This window comes from Oryctolagus cuniculus, chromosome 9 (genome assembly GCF_051225735.1).
Source record: "Oryctolagus cuniculus isolate XC-2025 breed Fujian yellow rabbit chromosome 9, ASM5122573v1, whole genome shotgun sequence".
NCBI classification, from domain to species: Eukaryota; Metazoa; Chordata; class Mammalia; order Lagomorpha; family Leporidae; genus Oryctolagus; species Oryctolagus cuniculus.
In genome coordinates this window covers 67,612,659-67,637,483 of record NC_142875.1, presented here as the reverse complement: position 1 = coordinate 67,637,483, position 24,825 = coordinate 67,612,659, and the positions used below count along the sequence as shown (strand labels likewise).

Here is a 24,825-nt window from a genome sequence, read left to right as displayed (position 1 = left end):
CACTTTTGTAACAAAGCTGCTTCCTGGATAACCCAGGGACTCATTAATTGCTGAATGCAGGGAGACCAGTCACCTCCCAAAGTTCCCACCTCCAGATATTGTGAGCATATGACTTTAAAGATGAAGATTCTAGCACACGAGCTCTGGGGACAGACATTCACAGCAGTGTCATATGGGTGAGGTGTGCTGTTGGCCGTTGATGCACACTGAGTTTCTTGTTTTCTCTCAGGTCTACGTCTGGGGCTACAATGGAAATGGGCAGCTTGGACTTGGCAGTGGTGGCAACCAGCCCACGCCCTGTAGAGTAGCCGCTTTGCAAGGCATTCGGGTTCAGCGGGTAAGTCCACTGTCGGTCCCTGTGTGCGGAGAGTGGCAGAGATCCTAATGTAGTAAAGATGCAGTTTCCTTAGCAGGATGAAAGTGTGGCTGCTTGGCTATCCTCCTTGAAGCAGAGGTGAAAGCGGCTTTTCCCCTGAGTTAAGCTGTACCTCTTCATCCGAAAATGTCTGTTTCGAGAGCACTCTCACGCCCAGCTTTTGGAAATGTGAGTTGTTGCAGCTTTTTCTGAGGAACTTTTGGCAGTGTGTAGTAAGAGCCTTAAAAATCTTCCATGACCTTTGACTTAGAACCAAAGAGAAAGCGAGAGAAAGTGTCTTACTGAATTGTTTAAGAAGATATGGCAGAATAAAATAAGATAAAATAAAATAAAAATGGATAACTTCAATAAAAAAAGCATAGCATCATTTACTAACCATATGATAAGTTAATGATTAAATAAAGTATGCCAAATCTAGATGATGGAAATGATATTTACAAAGAATTTCAATCATACGGAAAAAGTACTATATGTCACGTTAAGTGAAAAAAAAAACGAGATACAGAACTGTATAATATGGTCATTTAAAAAGAAGCTAAACATAATGTATCTGTCTACATATAAACAGAAAAAAAAAACCTCTGAACTTGAGAGTCCAGTGCTTTTGCATTTATACTCCTCTATATTTTCCACATTGGACATGTTCTACTCTCATAAGAAAAAAGAAAATAAATATTAAAGATTGAAAGTGTCTGTTGATTGAACCAGCTCCTCCCTCCCTGAGCTGCACTGCAGCTGCTCGCGCTGGGGCTGAGCAGGCTTCAGGACCCTGTGACGTCCTGCAGTCTCATTCTGGCTACGCTTCGGGCCAGAGCTAGGCCTGGAAGGACTTTTGGTTCACTTAACGTTTGCCTCTGTGTGCGGGCAGCCTCCTTTCTCATTTTTGTTTGCCAACCTATCTAACCTAGCAGCAAAATATTTCCAGGCCTGAGTGTTGTTTTTTTTTTTTTTTTTTCTTCTTCTTCTTTCCAGGTTGCCTGTGGCTATGCACACACATTAGTATTAACAGATGAAGGCCAAGTGTACGCTTGGGGTGCAAATTCCTATGGCCAGTTGGGCACTGGCAATAAAAGTAACCAGTCCTATCCTACTCCTGTTGTTGTGGAAAAGGACAGGTAAGCTGTGCATTTTCCAAGTGACCCAATGGCCTTCAGTGACTAAAGAGGACTTAGACGTGACATAGAATTGTGGAGATTTCATGGCTAGCATTCGAGTGTTCTTTAACCAGACTATTGTATCTTCTTAGAAAGTCAGCTTTGGAATTGTTGCGCAGTATGACTGTATCCATATTACATCCATGCCCCAACAACCATTCTTTGCAAACTCCAATGGCTGAACCTCCGACCTAATACTCTGTTTTTCTTCTCTCACAGATTAGCTGTTTTCCCCCTTTTTGTTTATTTGTTGTGCATTCTTAAGGGGAAGTTGATAGCATTGAAGTCTGTCTTCTGTGGCTTAGGAAAATGAGAGGACTTGGAATGAGTGTAATGCCAGCTACTTAGCTACCTAGAAATTTGCCAGTTGAAAAGGATAAGATTATTTCACTACTTTGACTCCCAAGCTGTCACTTGGGAGTCACTGTTAGGATATGTAGACTTCATTTTGTGCATTGTGCATAGGGCTGTGTAAGTAGCTCCTGGATTATTCTAATACTTTTGAAAGCCTTAAAGTTCCCCAGGCATGGCCTGTGGTTGTCTTTTCCCTCATCTTTTTTTTTTTAATATTTGTATATTTATTTATTCAAAAGGCAGAGCATCAGAGATAGAGGGACAGAGAGAGACAGAAAGAGAGAGATGTTTTCCATCCACCAGTGGCCACAACAGCCCAAGTTTGGTCCAGACTGAAGCCGGGAACCTGGAGCTGCATCTAGGTCTCCCACTTGGGTGGTGGGGGCGCAAGCACTTGAGCCATCTTCCACTGCTTTCCCAGGCCGTCAGTAGGGAGCTGGATCTGAAGGGGAGCAGCTGAGACTCAAGCTGGTGGTCAGATATGGGATGCTAGCCTTGTAAGTGGCAGCTTGACCTGCTGTGCCACCATGCCAGCCCCTCCCTCATCATTTCTTGGCACAGCAGCATGAACCAATAACATTTCTTTATCTTTTCTTCTGTCTCTTTCTTTTAAATGACTTACTTATTTGAAAGGCAGAGAGAGAGAGAGAGATCTTCACTCTGTGGGTTCACTCTCCAAATGCCTGCAACAGCCAGGAGCCAGGACCTCCATCCAGGTTTCCCATGAGGGGACCAGGGGCAGGGTCCAAGTACCTGGGTCCCAGGCTCACCAGCAGGGACTGGACAGGAAGTGCAGCCAGGTATTCACCACCAGTCTGATCTGGAATGTGGGTCCCAAGCGCCAGCTTAACCCACTGAACCACAATGCCAGCCCCTTCATTGTCTTTTCTTTTAAAGTAGAGTTACAATTATGATAGAAATTAATACTGCCATTCTGGTTTTTACTTGTATTTATATTTTATTCTTTTTTATATTTGATTTAAAAGCCAATATATGGATAAATAGATCAGCTTGCACTTCAGTGCAGTTCCTTTATATTTTTCTATGCAATACTTAATAGTGAAAGTGAAAAGCCAAAATGTCCTTTTTTAACCACTACAGTTTTCATTTGAGCCTATGACCTTTGTTAGTTTTATTTAACTTATGTTGACTAGGGCTAAATAAAACTGTTTATTTCCTCCCAGAAATCTGGGAAGGAGACCCTTGGCCCTGTAGGAGTTGGGAAGAGGGGGGAGATAATGGAGGCAGGAGCTGGTGTGGCAGATGCCTGTCGCCACGTCATTTGCACAGCTTGTAAAAGTTCAGTGCTACCCTGAGAAACTGAGGACACAGTCCGGAGCTACACAAAAGGCCTCAGGCTAGCAAATCCAGTATTTCAACTGAATCACAAGTTGTTAAAGGTTCAATAAAGCAGGGCCAGCACTGTGGCTCATTGGGTAAAGCTGCTGCCCATAGTGCCAGCATGCCAAACGGGCGCCGGTTCTAGTCCCGGCTGTTCCACTTCTGATCCAGCTCCCTACTAATGCGCCTAGGGAAGCAGCAGAAGATGGCCCAAGTTCTTGGGCCCCTGCACCCACATGGGAGACCCAGAAGCAGCTCCTGGCTCCTGGCTTCGGATCAGCTCAGCTCCGGCCGTTGTACCCATCTGGGGAGTGAGCCAGCGCATGGAAGATCTCTTTCTTTCTATCTTTCCCTCTCTTTAACTCTTTCAAATTAATAAGTAAGTAAATATTTTATTTTTTAAAAAAGAAGATTGAGTAAAGCCAGCAGAGTTATCAGAGAGGAGCTTGGCTGCCCCTGATGGCAGACTCCGCCAGCATTGCCCAGCAGTGGCTTCCCTCACTCAGTGCACCAGTCCCTGACCAGAGCCAGCACCTGAGTCTCTGACCTGGTGTAGGCGGATCGTGGGGCGTGGAGTGGGGAGAAAGGAAAGGGAGCAGAGAGGCAGAGAGCGGAAGTGATGTGAGTGCCAGCTTGCTCGGCCGGACCTGGAGCGTGACCTGTTGCCTTTTTGGTAGACTGTGATCTTCTTGAATTACAATTGTAAAAAATTGCAATTATAAAAAAGAAGCGGAGCTAGCTTTGCATGCGTGCACTTGCTGCAGTGCACGTCAACGTGATGTTGGCTGTCGGGATCCTGGATGACTATCTTAGACGGAGGTTCCCGATCCTCTCAGTTCTCCAGGTGATGATTTCTGAGTTTGCACAGTGCCAGTCGGGCCTCCATCACTTGCATCCGGTGAGGGAGGGGCTTACTGTCCTCGCTGGGACATATCTGCATCCCTCCCCACCTTACCCCTCCAGGCAGGAACCTTCCTACTGATGAGGGGTAGGGTTGCCTGTGGGTGGGGTGGGCCTTGCTTATCTGTTCAGAGTGGAACGGAAAAAAAAAAAAAAAAAGATCTGCCTACACTGAATTCTTGGTCCAAACAACAGAACTATGTAAAAAATCGTCCCAGAGAGGTCTGTTTCTGACCTCTGTTTACCTGACAGTAATTTTGACAGTTAAAATGGTCGTCTTCCCTGTAACGCACACAGCAGCCCGGGTAGGTGGCTGCCCAGGGCTGGTCTTGCTTTTCAAGGTTGCATGAGAGCAGTGACCGCAGCGCTGGGTGTGCTTCCTGAGCACACCTAGCCCGTGGCTTCCTGAGGTCTGTGGGAAACACTCTGGGCTCCTATAGCCAGGACGGGGCGTGGCTGCTCCACGCCTCTGGCTTTGCTGTTTCTTCTCCTTCCCAAATGACTGGGGGCCCCCTTTGCTCCCTTTTCTTCCCTCCTTCTCGCTCTTTGCTTTTTCACTTCTACTTCTTCACAGGCAACAAGCCTTGCCTATTTGTTAAGAGCATGTAGTCCTGCTTTTACATTCAGAGTACCTGCAATGTGGAGGGTGAGGTGTAGCAGACATCCTGACAGTAAAGCCTTGCTCAGTGTCGAGTCACTGTCGGATGCGTGTGAGACGGGAACATTCCAGCTTCCACATTTGCTTCGTGGTATGAGTCAGGGTTGCAAACCAATGGGACCCCCAGGCAAAGGCGCGGCTCCTTGGCAGTGGTGTGGGCCCCAAGCCTGGACCCGAAGGTTCCCTGCATACTCTCTCCCCTCTCGCTCCTGCTCCTATTGCAGCTGCTGCTGCCAGCCCTGCCCACGCCTAGCCCGCACTCCCCGAGCAGGGTCAAGTGTGCCAGGTAAACCTCTCGAGGCCATACCTAGGGTCGGCCAGCATCCAGGACGCCTCCTCGGCCCTCACCCCACCGGAGTGGGAAAGGGTGACCCCTTTCATGGAGCTGGAGCTGAACACCCCAGAAGGGAACAGAGGAACTGAGTTCTCTCGAGTGTCCCATGCAGGGTTCTTCGCACAGGACCCTGCTGTGCTCATCAGTGACGGTGTTCAGAGACTTTGTCAGGGAGAAGGGCCTCGGGCCTCGGAATGGATCTTCCAGTGCACAGAGAGCAGGCAGAACACTTACCCGGCCCTGCCCTGTAGGTCCTTGTGAAGGGCTTTCATAGGCAGCAGGGAGCACGATGGGTTGTGTTTGATGGGACCTTGTGTTGTGTGCTTAGAGGGAAATAAGGCAGTGACTCAGCTTGTCAGGAACTCAATCTGCCTGAAAGTGTGAAGTTCACACACCTGGAAAGAGCAGGGCAGGCTGGTGTCTATAGGCATTGCCCTAAGAGCTCAGGGGAGGAGCCAGTGCAGTGAGTCTCACGGCTGAGCACCAGTTTGGGTCCCAGCTGCTCCACTTCTGATCCAGCTCCCAGCTATTGCACATGGGAGGCAGCAGATGATGGCTCAAGTCCTTGGGCCCCTGCCACCTACATGGGAGACCTGGATGGAGCTTTGGCCTTCTGGCTTCAGCCTGGACCAGCCCTGAGCTTTTCAGCCATTTGGGAAGTGAACCAGCAGCGATCTCTCTCTCTGTCTCTATCACTCTGCTTTCAAAACAAAACAAAACAAAACCAAAAGAGGCAGTCTCTTACCTGGAGGCTGTTTGGACAGGCATTAGGAGATGGCTTGTGAGGCAGAAAGGAGAGAACATTCCTGAACGTGGACTTCAGGACTTCGTGAGTAACCAGGTTGAGGGGCAGTGAGTACCTGTGCTGGCTGGGACAGAGCGAGCACAGAGCAGAGTGACCTGCACAGAGTGGAAGCCATGCCAGGCTGCCTTCATGTCACACGTCTGGCTCTCACCCTGTGATAAGCCAGTGTGGGTTTGGAAGGACTGATGAGAAGGGTGTTAGCCTGCTGGCTCTGTGCAGTTTGCGGGGCGAGACGGGGGAAAGCCCAGGGCCATGTTTCAGTGTCCAGATAAGGGTATGCCTAATCTGTGGCGGTGGCTGCTAGGAGTTGTTACAATGGGACAGCCTGTGCTACCTGTTAACAGGATGTTCTGCGGGATATGGTGAGGAGGGAGAAGTCAACGATGGCCTGGAAGTTTCTGAGCCGACGTCTCAGCATGCTGGCATCACTAAAACCAAGGGTTCACTGTTCTCTTTGAATCTGTATGGTGGCGTATTCTCATAGAAAAGTCGTTATCTCTAAGTCAGCAAAACAGTGTTTTCCAACAGGAAGTGTTCTGAGAGCCACTTTTCCGACTGTCGTGAACTTAGCGCCAGGATCTGTTGCAGGCTGATCCAGGAAGGCTGCTCTCCCGGGCCTTGGACGGTATCCACCAGCGGCAGAGAATCCTGGCACTTCCTATGTGCAGCCTATGCCACTGCACCCTGAAATCGATGTGGTTGTGGTTAAAGTATTTATTTATTCACCCTGGGTCAAGATAGCCCAAATCCTTACTGCCTTCCTAACGTCAGGAAGTAATGTGTCAAGGAAAGAAAAGTTAAATCCCTCTCTTTGGTCTCTGCTGTCTTCGATTGCACCTGAATTCCAAAATGAGGTGGTGCGTGACTAGAGCGCTTCCGAAAACTTCATGGAAAATGCCTGCTATGAGAAAACTGTCCAAGGGTTTCCAACTTCTTTTGTATGAAAATAAACTTACCTTTTATTCTACTTATTCTGTGAACTGCTTAGAGTCCCCCTGAATTGTCCTAGGCCTGCTGGCTGGGAGCAGTAACAGATCCCCGTGTGTTGCAAGAGTCTTTGAAATGTGGCTTCAGTGTAGGTAACTGGTGCCCAGGATTTCAGGAGATGAGACTATGCATCTTGTTTTATTTTCCTCTTCTCAGACCCACTGTTTTCTGTAAATTAACTTTCTGGTGCTGCCCACTTGGTGAAACATAGAGGAAGGAGAAATCAAGTCACTTCTCCTGTCTACTGTGTCATGTGGTCTTTGCTTGTAAACCCAGGATCATCGAGATCGCAGCCTGCCACTCCACCCACACGTCGGCGGCCAAGACGCAGGGCGGGCACGTGTACATGTGGGGCCAGTGCCGGGGCCAGTCAGTGATCCTCCCCCACCTCACCCACTTCTCCTGCACCGACGACGTCTTCGCCTGCTTTGCCACGCCCGCCGTATCCTGGCGCCTCCTCTCAGTGGGTGAGCTGTCACTGTGCATTTGGGGCACGGCCTGAGAACTGGGAAGAGACCCGGGTGCTCTTACTTTGGTACGAAGGACTTCGTTAGGTGCAGTGCCTTAAATCTGTTTCCCTCTAATGGGCTCCTGGGAAAGAGAAGTCATTGCTTAATTTCCCTACAAGTATTGGGAAGCAACATTACTATTACAGATTTTATTTGACTGCTTTTTAAATTTTACTGGTTAACTACATCTTATTTTTAGCTGGTGTATTTACTCAAACATTCCAAAATTTCATGAGATGGTTTGGCACTTAAGAAATACACTTTTTTAAATTTTCATCTTATTTGAAAGGCAAGGTGGGTTGGGGGCGGAATTTGCAGTCCACTGCTTGCAACAGGGCTGGGCTGGGTTGAAGACAGGAGCCTGGATTTCAATTCAGGTCTTCCAAATGATAACAGGGACCCAAGTACTTGAGTCATCATCAGCTGCCTCCCATCTGCCCTCCTTCCATTAGCAGGAAAGTGAAATTGGAAGCAGAGCTGGGACTTGAACCAGGCATTCCTTTTTTTTTTTTTTTTTTTTTGACAGAGTAGACAGTGAGAGAGACAGAGAAAGGTCTTCCTTCCGTTGGTTCACTCCCCAAATGGCTGCTACGGCCAGTGCTGCGCTGATCTGAAGCCAGGAGCCAGGTGCTTCCTCCTGGTCTCCCATGCAGGTGCAGGGACCCAAGCACTTGGGCCATCCTCCACTGCCCTCCCGGGCCACAGCAGAGAGTTGGATTGGAAGAGGAGCAACCGGGACAGAACCAGTGCCCCAACTGGGACTTAGACCCCGGGTGCCGGCGCCACAGGCGGAGGATTAGCCAAGTGAGCCACAGCGCCCGCCAAACCAGGCATTCTTGATATGGGATGAGGGCATCCCTAGTGGTGTCTTAACTGCTGTGCCAAATGCCCACCCCGTTGTCGCTTTGTCAGGTTTATAAGTAGATGTGTGTGAGGTTCTGTGCTATAGAGTTGCAAATCCATATTTAGGGGCAAAAGGCATTGCTGGTCAGGTTTCTCTGGGCATCCACAGAGCAGTGCTCCTCCCTGGGCCGGCAGATCCATCATGTCTGTAACTCCAGAAGCATTTGTGTCATTCTGTTAGAACCTGATGACCACCTCACTGTGGCTGAGTCACTCAAGAGGGAATTTGACAACCCGGACACCGCAGACCTGAAGTTTCTGGTCGATGGCAAATATATTTATGCGCATAAAGTCCTTCTCAAAATCAGGTAAGGAATTGTGTATCTTCAAACTGGAGAGCAGCCCATTCATTCAGCAGTCATATCCCAAGTGTCCAAGGAGCCAGGCGAGGCACCTCAGTGATTATAAAAGAATGCAAGGCATAGTGCTGCCTGGGCAAAGACAACGTGCATGGAGCAGCAAATGATACGGGTGGTGTGTGACAGGCGCTGGCTGTGTGGTTTGGGGAATCATTCCTCCTGCCAGAATTCCTTAGAGGGCTTGAAAAATGGACCCCGAGTTATGTGCGGCAGATCAGGAGCCTTGGCCGGACTCAGAGAGGCCCCCAGCTAGACTTAGTCCAGGCTCTCTGGAGTCTAAGACTACAACTGGGCCCCGTTGCCAGAGGTGAGCAGAAAAGCAGGCTTGGTGGAAAGGCAGAGGGATTAGCACCCACTTAGAGGTGGGCGTGGGCGACCTCGGAGGGAGACTTGCCCCACCCAGGCTGGGGTGTCCTTACTGGATAAGGAGTGGAGCTTGGAGCAGGAACGTGGGTTTTGGGGCGGGGCTGTAGTTTGTGTGGTGGTCTGCAGGAGGGTGTCATGTGTCTGGTGTGGGATGGAAAGTGAGGTTTAGCTGTAGGAGGAGTGGGTTGTCCCTCTTCAGTTATGTTGAATTGGCTCAGAGGGTGATGGAATTTGGGCCATGCACACACTTGGGTGTTGGCGGTCCTTCACTCCTTGGTCCCTCACTGACCCCCTGCCTGCCCTTGTCATGTCCACCTTGGCTTTAGAGAGCAGCAGCCGACACTCACTGGGTGTGTCCTGTGCTTTGAACACCGTTTTGAGGGCTTTGATGCAAGTTAACTTCCCTGCCTGGGAACTCCCAAGTCCACCTTCCTGCTAAGGGAGATCCTGGGAGCTCAGCCCAGGACAGTCACTCTGCTTGGTCAGGTGTGGGACACTGAACATTTAGACGCCTTAAAAAAGAGAAGATCAGGCTTTTCCAGATTAACAAGGACCGGGGGTGAAGTTACCACAGATTTCAAAAGTCAGAGCTGTAGATGTTTCTTTTGTGAGCAATGAAAGTGTTTAGTGAGCTCTGACACAGGCACATGCCTCTGAAACCGCCACCCAGCAAGGTGCAAGACATCTCCATCATGCCACAGCCCCGGGCATCCGCCCATCCTTCTGTCACTCTAGATTAGCTAGCATTTTCTAGTTTATGAGTTTGGAATGACACAGTGTGCATTCAGTATATTGTTGTATAACAGATTGCATTAGCCAGCCTTTCATCGCTACAGCTAAAACACATGGCAGGAGCCACTCTGGGGGTAAAGAAGGCTTATTTCAGCTCATGGTTTTGGAGAGTCACAGTCCAAGATCAGGCAGCCCCACTGGTCTGGTGTCTGTTGAAGGTGGTGGAAGGCGGAACATGAACAGGGGAGGCCCCCTGGTGAGCCAGGAGGCAGAGAGACAGGGAACACACCTGTGATCTGTACTTGCAGGGCCATCAAGACTTGGCTGTGGGGCTGTACCTTAGCAACCTAATCCAACCCAGTCACTACCCAAAGGCTGTACTTTCAGACACCATAATTGCATTAAATCCCCACCCTTTTTGTGGTTTAAGCTTCTGCATGAGTTGGGAAGCCAAACTGTGTCCAACCTACGGTACAGATATTTAATTTGTACTTCAGTGACTAGCAAACCGAGTCTCATGTTCTGTGCGGCAGGGTCAAGCTGTGCAAATTTGTTCATTCTCTTGCACATAAACCTTCATAAAGGAAAACTGGGGGATGGGTTAGCTGGAACCCAGGACTAGAAACTGGTGACTTAAACAACAAAAATGTATTCGCCCGCAGTTGTAGAAGCCACAGTCCAGGGTCAGGTTGTCATCAGGACTGATTTCTTCTGAGGGCCATGACAGAGAGCTCATTGCACGCCTCTCCCCTCACCTCCGGGGGCTCCTGGCATCCGTCATTCCTTGGCTGTGGTAACAGCTCCGGTGTTCCCATGGCATTTTCGCTGTGTGCCTGTCTGTGTCTGAGTTTCCCCTTTTTATAAGGACACCCATCATACTGAGGTCAGTGAGGGCCACCCTAATGGCCTCACTGTAACTCAGTTCCCTTTGTAAAGAGCCTGTTTCCAAATAAGGCCACGTCCTGAGGCACTGTGGTTAGGACTGCAGCTTGGGAATTTTTAGGGCACCCAATTCAACCCATAACGGAGGGAGAATCAATGAAATTACTCAGATTTATAAAAAACAAGCCCATCCGGTTTGTATCAGTGCTGATCAATGAGTGTGACGTGAGAAAGAGGCCAGGGTGCCCAGCACCACTGCTGCTTGCATGGCCCAAGAGGCACCTGCGGCAGCAGTGGGTTGGCTGCCCTCTTAGAAAATGATTTCTTGAGATCTTGAGGCCAGCAGTGAAAGCCAGCAGGCAAAGGGAGGTGTGACTGTGCAGCTGCCAGGGAAGCCGCACTCTCCAAGGAAGCCGTCTGCTTGTGCCCAGAGCCAGCACCTGACCGCCTTTCCTTCTCCAGGTGCGAGCATTTTCGATCTTCACTGGAAGACTGTGAGGATGACATCATAGAGATGAGTGAATTTTCATATCCTGTTTACCGAGCCTTCCTGGAGTACCTGTACACGGACAGCATCAGCCTTTCTCCCGAGGAAGCAGTAGGTAACGGCCAAGACTCCACCAAGACAGTGGTAAGGTTAACGGACCAGGTGGTCTCTGCAGTGCCCAGTAGGAAGTCACCGTGAGACAAGCACTTCTATTGTTCGTCGAATTCAAACTCATCTCCCTTGATCGTACTTCTTACGGAGGTTGGGTTGACTAGACAGACAAGGAAGAGACAGATGAAATATCAGACCACCTACCACTGTGGCACACGGCAGGAAGTGGCATGAAGGGAGGCACGGGGACAAGAGGGCAGAGGGCATCACAGTGCCTGCCTGCGAAGGGTTTTAGGAGTGCCACTGAGTTCAAGTCATGGCCCAGATCAAGGCCACAGCCAGTTACAAAGGAAGCTGAGGAAAGCGGGCATTTCCATGCAGCCATGACCCAGCTAGAAATTCTGTGGTTTTAGATGAAAAGCAGAATGGTTTGAGTGTGTGTGTGTGTTGGGGTTGGGGTGGAGGAATGTTTGAGTGTGTGTGTGTGTGTGTGTGCTGGGGTTAGGGGTGGAGGAAAGTTAGTGTGTGTGTGTGTGTGTGTGTGTTGAGTGTATTTGTGTATGTGTGTTGGGATTAGGGGTGGAGGAATGTGTGTGTGTGTGTGTGTGTGTTGGGGTGGAGGAGTGTGTGTGTGTTGAGTGTGTGTATGTGTGTTGGGGTTGGGGGTGGAGGAATGTGTGTGTGTTGAGTGTGTGTGTGTTGGGGTGGAGGAGTGTGTGTGTGTGTTGGGGTTGGGGTGGAGGAATGTGTGTGTGTTGAGTGTGTGTGTGTGTGTGTGTGTGCTGGGGTTAGGGGTGGAGGAAAGTTTGTGTGTGTGTGTGTTGAGTGTGTGTGTGTTGGGGTGGAGGAGTGTGTGTGTGTGTGTGTATGTGTGTGTTGGGGTTGGGGTGGAGGAATGTGTGTGTGTTGAGTGTGTGTGTGTGTGTGTGTGTTGGGGTTGGGGTGGAGAAGAGAGAGAGGCAGCCGGCAGTTTCTGCACAGAAGTACTGTGATTTGCCTTTAAAAGATCAGTAACTGAGGTGCAGGTGTGAGATCATGAGACCCTGGTGTAGCAGTGCAAGTGTTGGAGAGGTCAGAAGCTGGATATATCCGAAAGATGGAGCTGATGCGATTTGTTGATGCATGGGACATGGGTATGAGGAGAGGCTCCCCCGCCTGTAGCCACATCCTGCTCCCCCGCTCCAGCCCGCAGCCTCGTCCTGAAGCCCCCCCCCCCCCCCCCAGCCTGCAGTCATGTCCTGCGATCCCGCAGCCTGCAGGCCCAGGCTCCAGCCACCCCTCCTCCCCAAGCCCTGCACGTTGGCCGTGTGGTCCTCCGCAGGGAGAAATCCCCACCCGTGTTGAGGGCGGGAACCTGGAGAACAGATGTTGGCTCTGCCAGTGTGGAAGCCCTTCCAGCAATCGCAGCTGGGGCTCCAGGGAGCCGCGGGGGTGGGATTCTGCTGGGAATGACCCCGGGTCAGAATGGGAGGAGAAAACAGAGAGAGCAGATTCTCTGGGAGTTTTGCTTGAGTGAAGAGCAGAGAACTGACATGTGCCGGGCAGGTGTCCCTTTCGGGCGCTGCCCCAGAGAGCGTGTGTGCTGATGGCGGTGACCTGGAGAAGAAAGCCACTGCTGATGGAATTGGGGTGGGGAGCAACGCGGGAGGGGCAACTGGAACCACACAGCCTGCTCTTTCCGTCTCAGGAAGCCGTATGGACACCATGCTTTGTCCCTGATTTTCCACAGCGGAGCATCTGTGGAGTGAGTGGGCTTGGTATGGCCCCCTTGGGTAGAGATGAGTGGGAGTCAGCCCTGGTCCTCGCACAGCGCCCCGAGGGGGACATTCAGCCTCATGTCCCCCTAGTCCCTCCCAGGGCTGAGTTCCAATCAGGGTGCTTGAAGCCGTCCCCCCAGTAAACACCTCTTTCCCCCAGGCCTGCTAGACTTGGCTACGTTTTATAGAGAAAACCGTTTGAAAAAGCTCTGCCAACAAACCATCAAGCAGGGAATCTGTGAGGAGAACGCCATCGCCCTGCTCTCCGCGGCCGTGAAATACGATGCCCAGGTAAGGCAGGCCCCTCCCGCCGAGTCTTCTGCCACCCGCCCCCCTCCCCCCCGCTACCCACCACCCACCACCCATCTCTTGGCGCACCTGGCCTTGACGGCTGCCTCACACCTAAAACAGAAACAAACTCTAGGTCAGTTAACGACTTCATGTACAAGAAAAAAAAAATCACAAAAGTACTAGAAAAAATATGACTATTTTTTGTGATGTTAAAGTGGACGTCAATGGCAGAAACTGACAAGGATCGAAATATAAAAAAAATTTATGTCCACCCAAAACTACCACTGAGAAAATTGCAAATTAAATGATACATGGGGGGAATATTTGCAACATACAGCAAAGCAAGTTTACCATGGTGAAAAACAAAAAGAAAATAGAGCGGTTTGATGAAAATAACAATTAAAAAGACCCCAGGGAACAAATGGATCTATAAACAAATAAAAAATTCAATGAAAACAAGACACAGCTTTTTACCCATCAGACCAGCTTTAGAAACAGCGCAGGATCTGTGATGGGTGAGCTCCTAGACTCTGCTGAGCGCTACTTGTTCAGGGAGGCAGTTGGGTGGAACGTGTGTCAAAAGCCCGAAAGCCGTACTTCTTCAGCTAAAGAATTTATCTTAAGAATGTGCTCCTGGATTTGGACAAAGATTCAGCTTCAGAAATGTTCACTGTAGCAGTTGAGGGTTTAGAAAGGTGAGAAAAAGGCACTGTGAAGGGGATCGTTGAAAACTATTAATGACGCCGCCTTTCCAGATTGGTCATGTGCCAGGCTGGGATCCTGTTAGCTTTTTTTAGAAAAGTAGAAAGAACTGAACAAAAAAACCTGAGGGCTGTGATCCACGGCTGCTATTGGATGACAGGATTGTGGATGATTATTTTTTCCTCCTCTTTGCTTGTTTTTCTGAATTTCCACAGTGAGTATGAGTTGTTATGATATTGAAGAAAGGAAAGAAAATATGTCTCAGAGCTGCATCTCGAGGATACAGGCCAGAACTTCTCGAGTCGATTTCCTTTTGGTGTAAGGATATCCTCTCCTTTGCTCAAAAACAGGGACATTTTAGTAAAACAGAAAAAAAGTTATAACTGGTTTTCTGCTTATGTAGACACTATTATGCTTATTAAAGAGAATTTGGAAAATACAAAAAAGTGAGAGGAAGGAAATGACTCATCAGCCCGAGAACATGACGACTCTCAGACAGCAACTTCTGATTTTTTTTCTGTCACATTATGCACAAGGGTCCTTCAGAAAGTTTGTTGGAAAAAAAAATGCATGTTTTGAAAAAAAATATACTTGGATTTCCAAGTTTTGGGCACCAAAATAAACATATTTTAATTCCATTTTTTGTGAACTTTTTGAAGTACACGTGAATCTATCTAAATATTTGAAGGCTGGGGCTGGCACTGTAGTGTACAAGGTTAAGCATCTTGCCTGTGGTGCCAGCATCCCAGATGGGCGTTGGTTCGAGTCCCAGCTACTCCACTTCTGATCCAGCTCCCTGCTAATGGCCTGGGAAAGCAGTGGAAGATGGTTCAAGTGCTTGGGACCTGGAGGAAGCTCCTGGCTCCTGCATTTGGAGTGGTCCAGGTCCAGCCATTGCGGCCATTTGGGGAGTGAACCAGTGGATGGAAGACCTTTCTCTCTGTCTCTCCCTCCCTCTCTTTGTAACGCTGCCTCTCAAGTGAATAAATTAATCTTTAAAAAAAATACTTGAAGGCTAGATCTTTTTAACGTAACATAGAAGAAAAAATCTTACGCATCTTGAGACATTGATGGCTAAGAGCCCAGTGAATGCTTGTCATACATCAAGGAAATAATATATTGGGCACTTAGGGCATGCAAAATGCCTCCTGGCCAAACAAGATGCAGGCGCTTTTCCTGGAGTTTGCTCTTTCAGTCATGGTGATGATACTGATCTCTGGGGCGGGCTGGTGACTCAGCGCTGTCATGAGAGCCAGGCTGTATTTCTAAGACTCTTCATATGCCCTATTGATGTGGATTTCCTGGATGGTCACCTTCCAGCCCTCTGTTTTCTAGGAAGCTCGCTCCTTGAGAAATGGCTCTGTTTTGCTCACACCGTATCTCTGATGCCCGGCGCAGTGCCTGACACGCAGGAGGTCCTCGTTCAGTATTTGTGCAGTGTGCGTTCTGCTTTGCCTATAGAGACGTTCCATTTTGCTGCACTCGTCTAGCTAATTCCCGTACCCTGAAGCGGTGTGACAGACTACAAGTGAATACACTGCATGCGAACTCAGTGTCACGTTGTTAGGAAGAACAGTGTATTTGACTTAGCTGACTCTTACAGCCCAGCGCGGATTTGAAGAATGTGAAGACTAGCAAACTATAGTCCTTCCTGCTGGACTGCCACCTAGCACATACTCAGTATGAGTCAGGCAGTAGTCGAAGCCCGGCTCATGTCTCATTTACTCTTTAGAACAGCCTTTAAAAATAAAGGCATTATTATTTTTATTCCCAATTTACACAGGAAGAAACTGAAGCATGGGGAGCATAAGTCAATTCTTAGTAAGCTAGTACAGTGCAAAACTGGAACGCAATCCCAGGGTGGACACATTTAACATGTACGTGTTGCACTGCAATTTTCCTGGTCCCTTTTATTCGAGCCTGCAGTGTTTATTGATACCACAGATGTTCACTGAGTGCCTGCTGTGTGGCTGGCACTGTTCTTAGGAACAAGGGGCTCTGCAGGTGAACAAAGCTGACCAGAACTCTGCCCTTACGGAACTTCCTGGTGCAGGTGATGGGCGTTAAGTAAGTGAGGACAATGTGTAGTGCGTCAGAAGGTCGTAACTGACACAGAAGGACGTCAGCCAGGGACAAGGGCTTGGGAGTGCCAGGCTGAGAGTGAAGTGGGCACTGGGCAGGTGAGCTGCAGGCGGAGCGTTAGAGAGCAAGCTCTTAGCGGATGGATGGAGTGAGCCGGAAGGTCGCAGGTGGCGCTGTGCAGGCGGTGTGTGGAGAGAGGCAGGGTCTGTGGGCCCAGAAAGCACCGTCAGAATCTGAGCCCTCCTCTGGGCGAGCTGGGGGAGGGGCTGGAGAGGAATAGACCTGCTGTGAGCAACAGGGTAGGGGCCCGTAACCATAGCCCCCGCAGTGTGGAGAAGCCTGCGGCAGGGACAGTGGCCGGTGCGATGCGTGACCCAGCACGTGCCCAAGGTGCGTGGGCCTTGGTTATTAGCTGCGGCAATGGTGAAAAGTGGTTGGCTTTTGAGTGTGATTTGAAGGCAGAGATGAGAGAATTTGCTGCTGGATTGGATATGGGGGAAGGGTAAGGGAGAAAAAGAAAGAAAACTAAGATGATTTCCAAAGTTTCTGGCCTGAGCAGAACAAAGGATGAAGTTGTCATTTATTGAGATACGGAAGACTGGGAGGAATTTTGGGGGGAATAGTGGGAGTTTTTTTTCTTTCTTTTAAGATTTATATATTTATTTGAAAGGCAGAGTTACAGAGACAGGAGAGACAGAGAAAGGTCTTCCATTTGCTGGTTCACTCCCCAAATGGCCACAATGGCCAGACCTGGGCCTGTCCTAAGCTAGGAGCCAGGAGCTTCATCCGGGTCTCCCACGTGGGTGCAGGGACTCAAGCACTTGAGCCATCCTTCACTGCTTTCCCAGGTGCGTGAGCGGCCGGGACTTGAACCAGCGCCAATATGGGATGGCAGTTTTCCAAGTGGTGCCTTAGCCTTTGATGCCAGCCCCTGAGGCTCCCTTCTGAGTGCTGTTTCCACAGTGAACTGGGGAAGGGCAATAGCTTAGCACTGAGGCTGAGAGAGGAGGTGCAGGGCTTAAGGAGAGACAGTATGAGTCACCCAGGAACTATGCTTGAATCACAGGACAGAACCAAGGGCCCCATGACAAAGATGAAGCTGTGTGCAGTACCAGCCTTTCAAGTAGGCTACACGCCCTAACCCTAACCCTGATGGAAAACACCAGGGCTTTGTTGGGTATGGACAGAATTTCCTTATTACCAGTACCACCCTGTGCCAATTTATTGAGTCCTTGGAATCTCGGGAACTCTTTCCAAGTCCTGTCCTTGCTTAAGTATGGTGAGAAATTTCCATCCTAGAAAGTAAAGGAGAGTAGGTGCAAGTGATTTTCTCTCCCAGTAACTAGCAGTTCTGTCGATGCTGTCTGGATCTGGGAGGCCTCGCACTGCGCATCACTGAAACGCGTGTATTATGCTCTAGTTCTAGCTGAGTAGTGGAGCTACGTGCCTGTGTAATTCGGCCGAGGAGTGGGTATCTGGCGTGCTTCATTGTCATGTGCTGTAGGCACGAGTGGCCTTGCTAAGGTGCAAACAAGTACATCACTGCCGGTGGCCATCGGGCTCCTCTGTGTGTGTGTGAGATCAAGGGCGTGTGTGAACTTTAGCTGCCTCACCACAGGGGGCTTCCCTGCGTGCCCTTGCCAGCCTGCCCCGCTGTGTTCAGCTTTGCCTCCTGGGGTTTGTTTCTTCTCTTGTAAGGAAATGCACTGTGGCTTTGTGTGTACATTGGCATGGCAGTTGGTACTGCTAATGTTTCCTTTGACTTTTTTTTTTTGCCTTCAGCATTTGCTGTAATTTTTGCGTCCAAAGAAGAAAAGACCATAGAGTGTGTTGTGCATATGTATGCTTGGAAGTGACTTGGGAGCTTTATTTTATTTATTTATTTATTTTTGACAGGCAGAGTGGACAGTGAGAGAGAGAGAGACAGAGAGAAAGGTCTTCCTTTTGCCGTTGGTTCACCCTCCAATGGTCACCGCGGCCGGCGCACTGCGGCCGGCGCACCACGCTGATCCGAAGCCAGGAGCCAGGTGCTTCTCCTGGTCTCCCATGTGGGTGCAGGACCCAAGCACTTGGGCCATCCTCCACTGCACTCCCGGGCCACAGCAGAGAGCTGGACTGGAAGAGGGGCAACCGGGACAGAATCCGGTGCCCCAACCGGGACTAGAACCCGGTGTGCTTGTGCTGCAGGCGGAGGATTAGCCTAGTGAGCCGCGGCGCCGGCCGAGCCTTATTTTTTATGAATTGTCTTCAGTGCCATAGAGGGGGAATCTTTCAAAGTTGTCACCACCTGGCGGCACCTGGTGCTGGGTCAGATGGCACCGCAGCCCAGGGTCCAGGGCAGCTTGGAGGTCCCGTCCCGGCAGGTGGCCGCACCTTCCCAGGACCGTAAGAGTACTGGGTTGCCCTCACTCTGGTTCCCAAGTTTACAGTTTGTTCACCATTTTATTTGAACGACAGAGATCTCTCATCCACTTGTTTACTCCCCAAATGCCTGCAACAGCCGGGGCTGGGCCAGGCTGTTAGCAGGAAGCTGGATTGGAAGTGGTAGGGTGGGGACTGGAACCCAGGCACCCTGATGAGGGATGGGGTCGTCCCCAGCTGGCTTCTTAACCGCTGCACCAAGTGCCTGCCCCTCTCGTTTACAGTTCTAATCAGGGGAATGACTCCAGGGTGCTTCACGATATTCCCAGAGAGCTGTGCAAGGCCTGCCACGCCTGCAAGGCAGTTAAGACTAATGGAGATGCGTGATGGGATGAAATCCACTCGTCCCGCATGCATCTTCCTGCCTGGGGAGGACAAATGGCATCACTGTTGATTATGGTTCACCCTTTCCACCAGGTCTGTGGGTAGAAACAGTTCAGGCTCCCAGGGGAATAAAAGGAGGCATGCGGTGATTTTAACCCATATTGGAAGTGAAATGAACAAGTTCAAGTAGTGTCTGTGGAAAAAGGCAGTGGAGGATTCATGTCCCTGGGAGGGAGCAGTCAGCTTGTTTGCCTTCCTTGGGGAGGAGGAACTTGAATGCTGTTCTCTGTGTTATTTAATTTTTACAGCATAGATTCATAACAGGTATATGGTTTTTATAACTGTCCTGTAGTTTACCATACCAACATTTCCTCCTCTGGGCTATCCGTCCTTTCTCTGCTTGTTTTAGGAATTCTCATGCCAGCTTGCACTGCAGCAGGAAATGCGAGTTTACTAAAGCGCCTCTGTTGTTTCTAGGACTTAGAAGACTTCTGCTTCAGGTTTTGCATCAACCACCTGACTGTAGTAACGCAAACTTCAGGCTTTGCCGAGATGGACCATGATCTCCTGAAGAACTTTATCAGCAAAGCAAGCAGAGTAGGAGCCTTCAAAAACTGATGCCGCTGCAGGCAAGGGAGGGGCTTCGCTGCGAAGGCTAGAGAGCACTCATTTCTGTCCCATCAGTAGTACCTACCGTGAGCTGCGTTCGGGAATGGTTACGTTCCGTCCGAAGAAAGATGGTGTCAGTCTTTTCCATCGGCCTAAATCCAGCGTTTACATAGAAAGCAGCGAATGCTCTGGTCAAATATGACCCTGCTCAAGGAAAGAATGGAAGTGTTTTTATCTCTACCTTTTCCTCTTTTCAGTCACTTAAGTTGGGTGCCCTTGGTACATAGTTCTCAGCATGATATTGTGGACAAGGTTCCCCTATTCAGCCGGCTGGTGTCACAGATAGCTTGACAAGCAATGCTGTCCCTACCACATTTTCAGAATCCAGCACAGTGCCTTGCATAGAGTAGGCACTCGATGAATTTATTATAAATCCTAAGTCTTGTCTGGGAATAGCTTCATGGAATACTGGATAGAGCAATAACTTGCATAAAATCAAGGTAAAACAGGCTGTAATGACTGGGGTCTGTGTTCTTCTGGTACATTGTTCTGAGAAGTAGTGGCTAACTTAGAACGTTAATTAGAATTCACGAAAGGCCTTAGCACTTAAATTTTTAAAAGGCCCAAGGGCTAATTTTAATTTTCTGTTTACTCTGAGTCATTAATTTCTCATATGGACTACTGAGTATGGAATATTATCTTTGAATGAATATGATTTCTGAGCTCATCTGCCTTACATAATTATAGTAAGTCCTTTGCTGTTCTCTGTGTTGAGAGATTTGCCTCCACAAATAAAAATGATTGTGTTTTTCCTATACTTGATTTTTATGTCACCATAAATGAGTCTGTCCACCTGGCACTAGTATAAAGTTCTGGTTGAAAAGGAACTGATACTTTCATTTCATGGATGGCATTAATAAGATAAATTTCTACTTTTTAGATCAAAACCAATTTGCTCAACAACAAAAGAAACTGGAACAAGAAGTAGCATCATTATTATGTGTCTCATAATGTGGTATTATGTAAAGAAAACCCTTTTGGAATTAAAAATCTTGTTCTGATAAACTATTTGATAATAAAGTGCTTATTTACAGATAACAGAACACATGTGTAATTGTTTTATTCTTAAGAGGCAACAGAATTATAAAATAGCAGGCTCCTGTCTCAGAAGTGTAGAGATCCATGTCATGTACTATACACTTGTTTTTTCCTAAGCAGTTGTTCAGGTAAGGTCTCCAGAGCAAAGTAAATCCTAAAACAGAGCCTCAGTATTATTCACCTCATTGCCTCTGCTGCTCTTTATTGGTGAGGCAAGGCCACTTTTTGGGGGAAGGCTTTCTGTTTTAGAGTAGTTTTTGGTTCACGGCAAAATTGGGAGGACAGTACAGAGCTTTCCTTTCTCCCCCACTCCTGCCACTAGCCACACCCCCACCCCAGTGGTGCATTAATGACATGTGGTGCATCATTATCCCTCCGAGCCCATGTTTACATCAGGGCTCACTCTTGGTGCTGTACATCCTCGGGGTTTGGACAAATGGAGACTGGCCGAGCCCACCAGAGTAGAATCATGCAGCAGAGCTTCCCTGTGCTCCACCTGGTCACCCCTCCTTGGCCCCTGGCACTCACAGCAGTCTTACATTCTCCAGTTCAACCTTTTCCAGAATGTGACACGAGTGGAGGCATAGACTCTGTAGCCTTTTCAGATCACCGTCTTTCTCTTGGTAGTGTGCACTTAACCATGACCCTCCGTGGTTTTCTAGCTCATTTCCTTCCAGTGCAAAACATTACTCCCTTTTCTGGCTATATCACAGTTCATCCATTCACCTACTGAAAGAGATCTTGGTGGCTTCTGAGTTTTGACAATCATGAATGGAGTTGCTGTAAACATCTACGTACAGATTTCTGTGTGGACTGGGCTATGTTCCAAGGAACAATCAGGATCATGTGGTAAGAATAACGTTTAATTTTCTAACTGCATTAACAGAGTAGTCCCATTTTGCATTCCCACCAGCAGGGAGTGCGTTACAGTGCGCCCATGTCCTCATCAGCATTTGGTGTGTCTTCCAGATTTTGCCATCCCAATAAAGTGTGTAGAAGTATCTTACTGTTTTAGTTTGCATTTCCCTGATGACACAAGGTGTGGAGCATCTTTCCTAAGTTTATTTGCCACCTTTGTATCTTCTTTGTAGAGGTCTCTATTCAGGTGTGTAGACCATCCAAAAAAAAAAAAAAAAAAAATTGAGAGGCAGAGAGCTCCTATCTGCCTGTTCACTCCTTGTATGCCTAAAATGGCTGGGCTGAGTCTGAAGCCTGGAGCTGGGAATGCAATCCAGGTCTCCCACATAAGCAGAAGAAACCCAATTACTTGCCATTGCCTGCATTAGCAAGAAGCTGGATTCGGGAACCAGAGCCGAGAACTGAACCAGGTGTCCTGACTGCTAAGTTAAACACCTGATGCCATTTAGCCCATTTGAAAATCAGGTCATTTTCTTACTCTTTTAAGAGTTCTTTGTATCTTTTGGATAACAGTCCTTTATCAGATGTGCCTTTTGCAAATATTTTCTCCCAGGCTGTGGCTTGTTTTCTCAGTCTCTCAATGAGGTCACTCTGACTCCTTAGTGTTTTTCTTTTTTCTTCTTTTTTTGACAAATTGCTTATCCATTTTCCACAGGCCCTATATCTAGTAGAGGCAAAGCAGTCTGGATGCCTCCAGTTCTAAATCACAGTCTTATTTTTGAAACTGTATATTCTTATTTATTAGTTATTTTAAAAGCCAGCTATGTACCTTTTCCCCTCCCATTTACGGATAGACTTCCTAGTTTGTTCAGCAGAGAAACACTCAGACATGAGAAGTGCCAGCCGCTGCCAGTTCTGGCACTTAGACCCCCACAGAACTTTTCTGGGATTTTTTTTCTTCGTCTTCCTAAGCTAGCTGTCACTCACGGGCTTTCATAGCTTCCCAGTGTCTTCCCAAGCCTTGCCTCTTTGTGACAGGCTCTTCTGAAACTCCTCAGTGCTCTTTCCTGGTAGGAATCCCCTTCATATGAAACTCGGAATAATCGCAGGACAGGTTTTCCTAGTATAAAGAATGAACTGCCCTTTACCAAACTCCACCAAGGGTCAACAGCCATGAGAGGGCAAGTCAGCCCTCTGGCTTTTAATCCAGATTTTTTTTCTTTAAGCTGTATTACGTTTAGGTTTACCATGTTATATATCTCAGTGCTTCTTAGCTCTGAGCTCAATAAAATAATCTATGGGGCTTTTACAGAATATAAATTTGAGGATTGTAATTCAGTATACAGTTTGAGTGGCCCTTATCCAAAATGCTTGGGATCAGAAGTGTTTCAGGTTTGTGATATTTTTGGAGTATTTGTATATACCTCATGAGGTATCTTTAGGATGAGACCCAAGTCTAAACATGAAATTCATTTATATTTCACATCAAGCTATCTGCGTAGCCTGAAGTGAATTTTATGCCATATTTATGGTGCATCTGCATTTTGACTGTGACCCATCACTTGAGGTCAGGTGTGGAATTTTCCACTCATGGTATCATGTCAGAGTTAAAAAAGTTTCACATTTTCATAAGAGGAATGTGCAATGTGTATTTTAAAAGTTCTGCAAGTAATTCTGATGTTCAGCCAAGAACCAGATTCAGTGGTTTAGCCCTAAAACCTGTGACTCCAAACCATAAGGGAGAGTTAATTTTAGACTGGTTTGAGAGATGACACATCAATCTGAAAATGCATGCTTTTGCTCTGGGCTTTGAGGCTGGGCTTGCCATTGACACAGCCATGGGAAGGACAAAACTTCACTTCCTGCTAAAAGATGAGTGGAGAGCCCTCGAAAACTGTTGATTAGTGACCTCTCAGAGCAGAGATCCTCGTTCCTAATGGCACCACCTCAGAAATGAATGGATCCTTTTACACAAGTTTATCTTAGATTTTCTAAAGTTTCGTTGCCTCTTGTGTTTGCATAAGGAATTTTAGTGTTTCCAGTACAATTTGATTCTAATGTACAAGAAGAATGTTAAGGATTTTACAGGAGCAAAGCAGTGTCTTCATCGCCTGAGAGGTTGCCCTTTACTTTGTTTTAAAATGCCAACCTTCTGCACCATAACTCGGAGAATTTATTTGAAGGCAGAATTCTGCTATGTTTTTTTTTTCCCCTGAAAGATTTATTTGTTTGAAAGGCAAGTTACAGAGAGAGAGAGAGAAATTAGAGAATCTTCCATCCTCTGGTTCTCTTCCCAGATGGTCTTATCTGCTGGGCCTGGGCCAGGCCGAAGCCAGGAGCTGCTTCCAGGTCTCCCACTTGGGTGCAGGGGCCCAAGTACTTGAGCCATCTTCTGCTGCTTTTCCATGCATATTAGCAGGGAGCTGGTTGGGAACTGGAGCAGCCAGGACTCAAATTGGTGCTCAAATGGGATGTCAGTGTGATAGGCAGTAGCTTAAGCTGCTGGGCCATAACACTGGCACCTGGAGGCAGAATTCTTAACCAGTGATAATGAAAAGAAGTAACTGCAAACTATATAATCTTGCCTATCTCATTAGTCCTCCCTCTCTGTTATCGCAACAAATGTGTTGGGAGAATTGTGAAAAGAAAGCACACTATCATTCTGATTTTTAATTCAATATTTGCCAAAACATTGAAACACAAACCTTACTGCTTTTCTCAGTTAAATAAAAATCATAACATTTTCTGTTGAGGCAGTAACTGGTGTTGGTCTATACAATAAATTTAACCTTTCATATGAAATTATCATTATCTTGTACTTCAATACTAATATATACGTATAGTCTCGAAATAATGGACATAAAAAGCATTTACGAGACTAGAAGACTATGCCATCTTCATATTACAATAACTTGTTTCAGCCCTCTTAGCCATTATACAGTGTGGTCATATTTCTATTTAAGAATCTATCCTTTTGGTAAAAATTCAGAATTTCCAGAGGCAAGGTTTCAAACTGTCTAGCCCAAAGGAAATTTGCACTCGTTCTTTCCTCAGGCTGTGCACACTGTATTGGTCCCCTATAAAAGGAATAAAGATATGCTTAAAAAGCAAATTTCTATGGCATTTTCCATGTAATAGTAGAAATAAGACAAAGTTTTCCCCTCCACCATTTGTACCAGAAAACACTGATGAGAAATAACTGAATACATGACTTTGAACTTGTCCCTTAAAAATGATTTGTTTCTTTATTTGAAAGACAGAATGACAGAGACACATAAAGAGCAACAGGTCTTACATCCACTGGTTTACTCCCCAAATGCCTGCAACAACCATGGCTTGGCCAGGCTGAAGCCAGGAGCCAGGAACTCCATCCAAGTCTCCCATGTGGATGGCAGGATGAATTTTTCCTATGTATTTGGTGCTGC

At 47.8% G+C, this 24,825-nt stretch overlaps 1 protein-coding gene across 50 annotated transcripts in view; it reads left to right on the top strand.

The window, feature by feature from the left end:
* RCBTB2 (RCC1 and BTB domain containing protein 2) overlaps positions 1 to 20,547 on the top strand; it is a 43,835-nt gene extending 23,288 nt beyond the window's left edge. For 48 of the 50 annotated variants that reach the window (XM_008273815.4, XM_089304144.1, XM_017350312.4 and 45 more), the window contains 7 exons: positions 230 to 337; positions 1,349 to 1,491; positions 7,186 to 7,376; positions 8,503 to 8,629; positions 11,123 to 11,262; positions 13,176 to 13,306; positions 19,313 to 20,547. In XM_008273815.4, coding sequence (XP_008272037.1) covers positions 230 to 337; positions 1,349 to 1,491; positions 7,186 to 7,376; positions 8,503 to 8,629; positions 11,123 to 11,262; positions 13,176 to 13,306; positions 19,313 to 19,453 — 981 coding nt within the window. In that variant the 3' untranslated portion in view covers positions 19,454 to 20,547. Of the gene's footprint in view, positions 1 to 229; positions 338 to 401; positions 545 to 1,348; positions 1,492 to 7,185; positions 7,377 to 8,502; positions 8,630 to 11,122; positions 11,263 to 13,175; positions 13,307 to 19,312 lie in introns of those variants that run through there. The other 2 variants (XM_089304151.1, XM_089304152.1) reach the window with 2 other exon arrangements.
* The last annotated feature ends 4,278 nt before the right edge of the window (positions 20,548 to 24,825 follow it).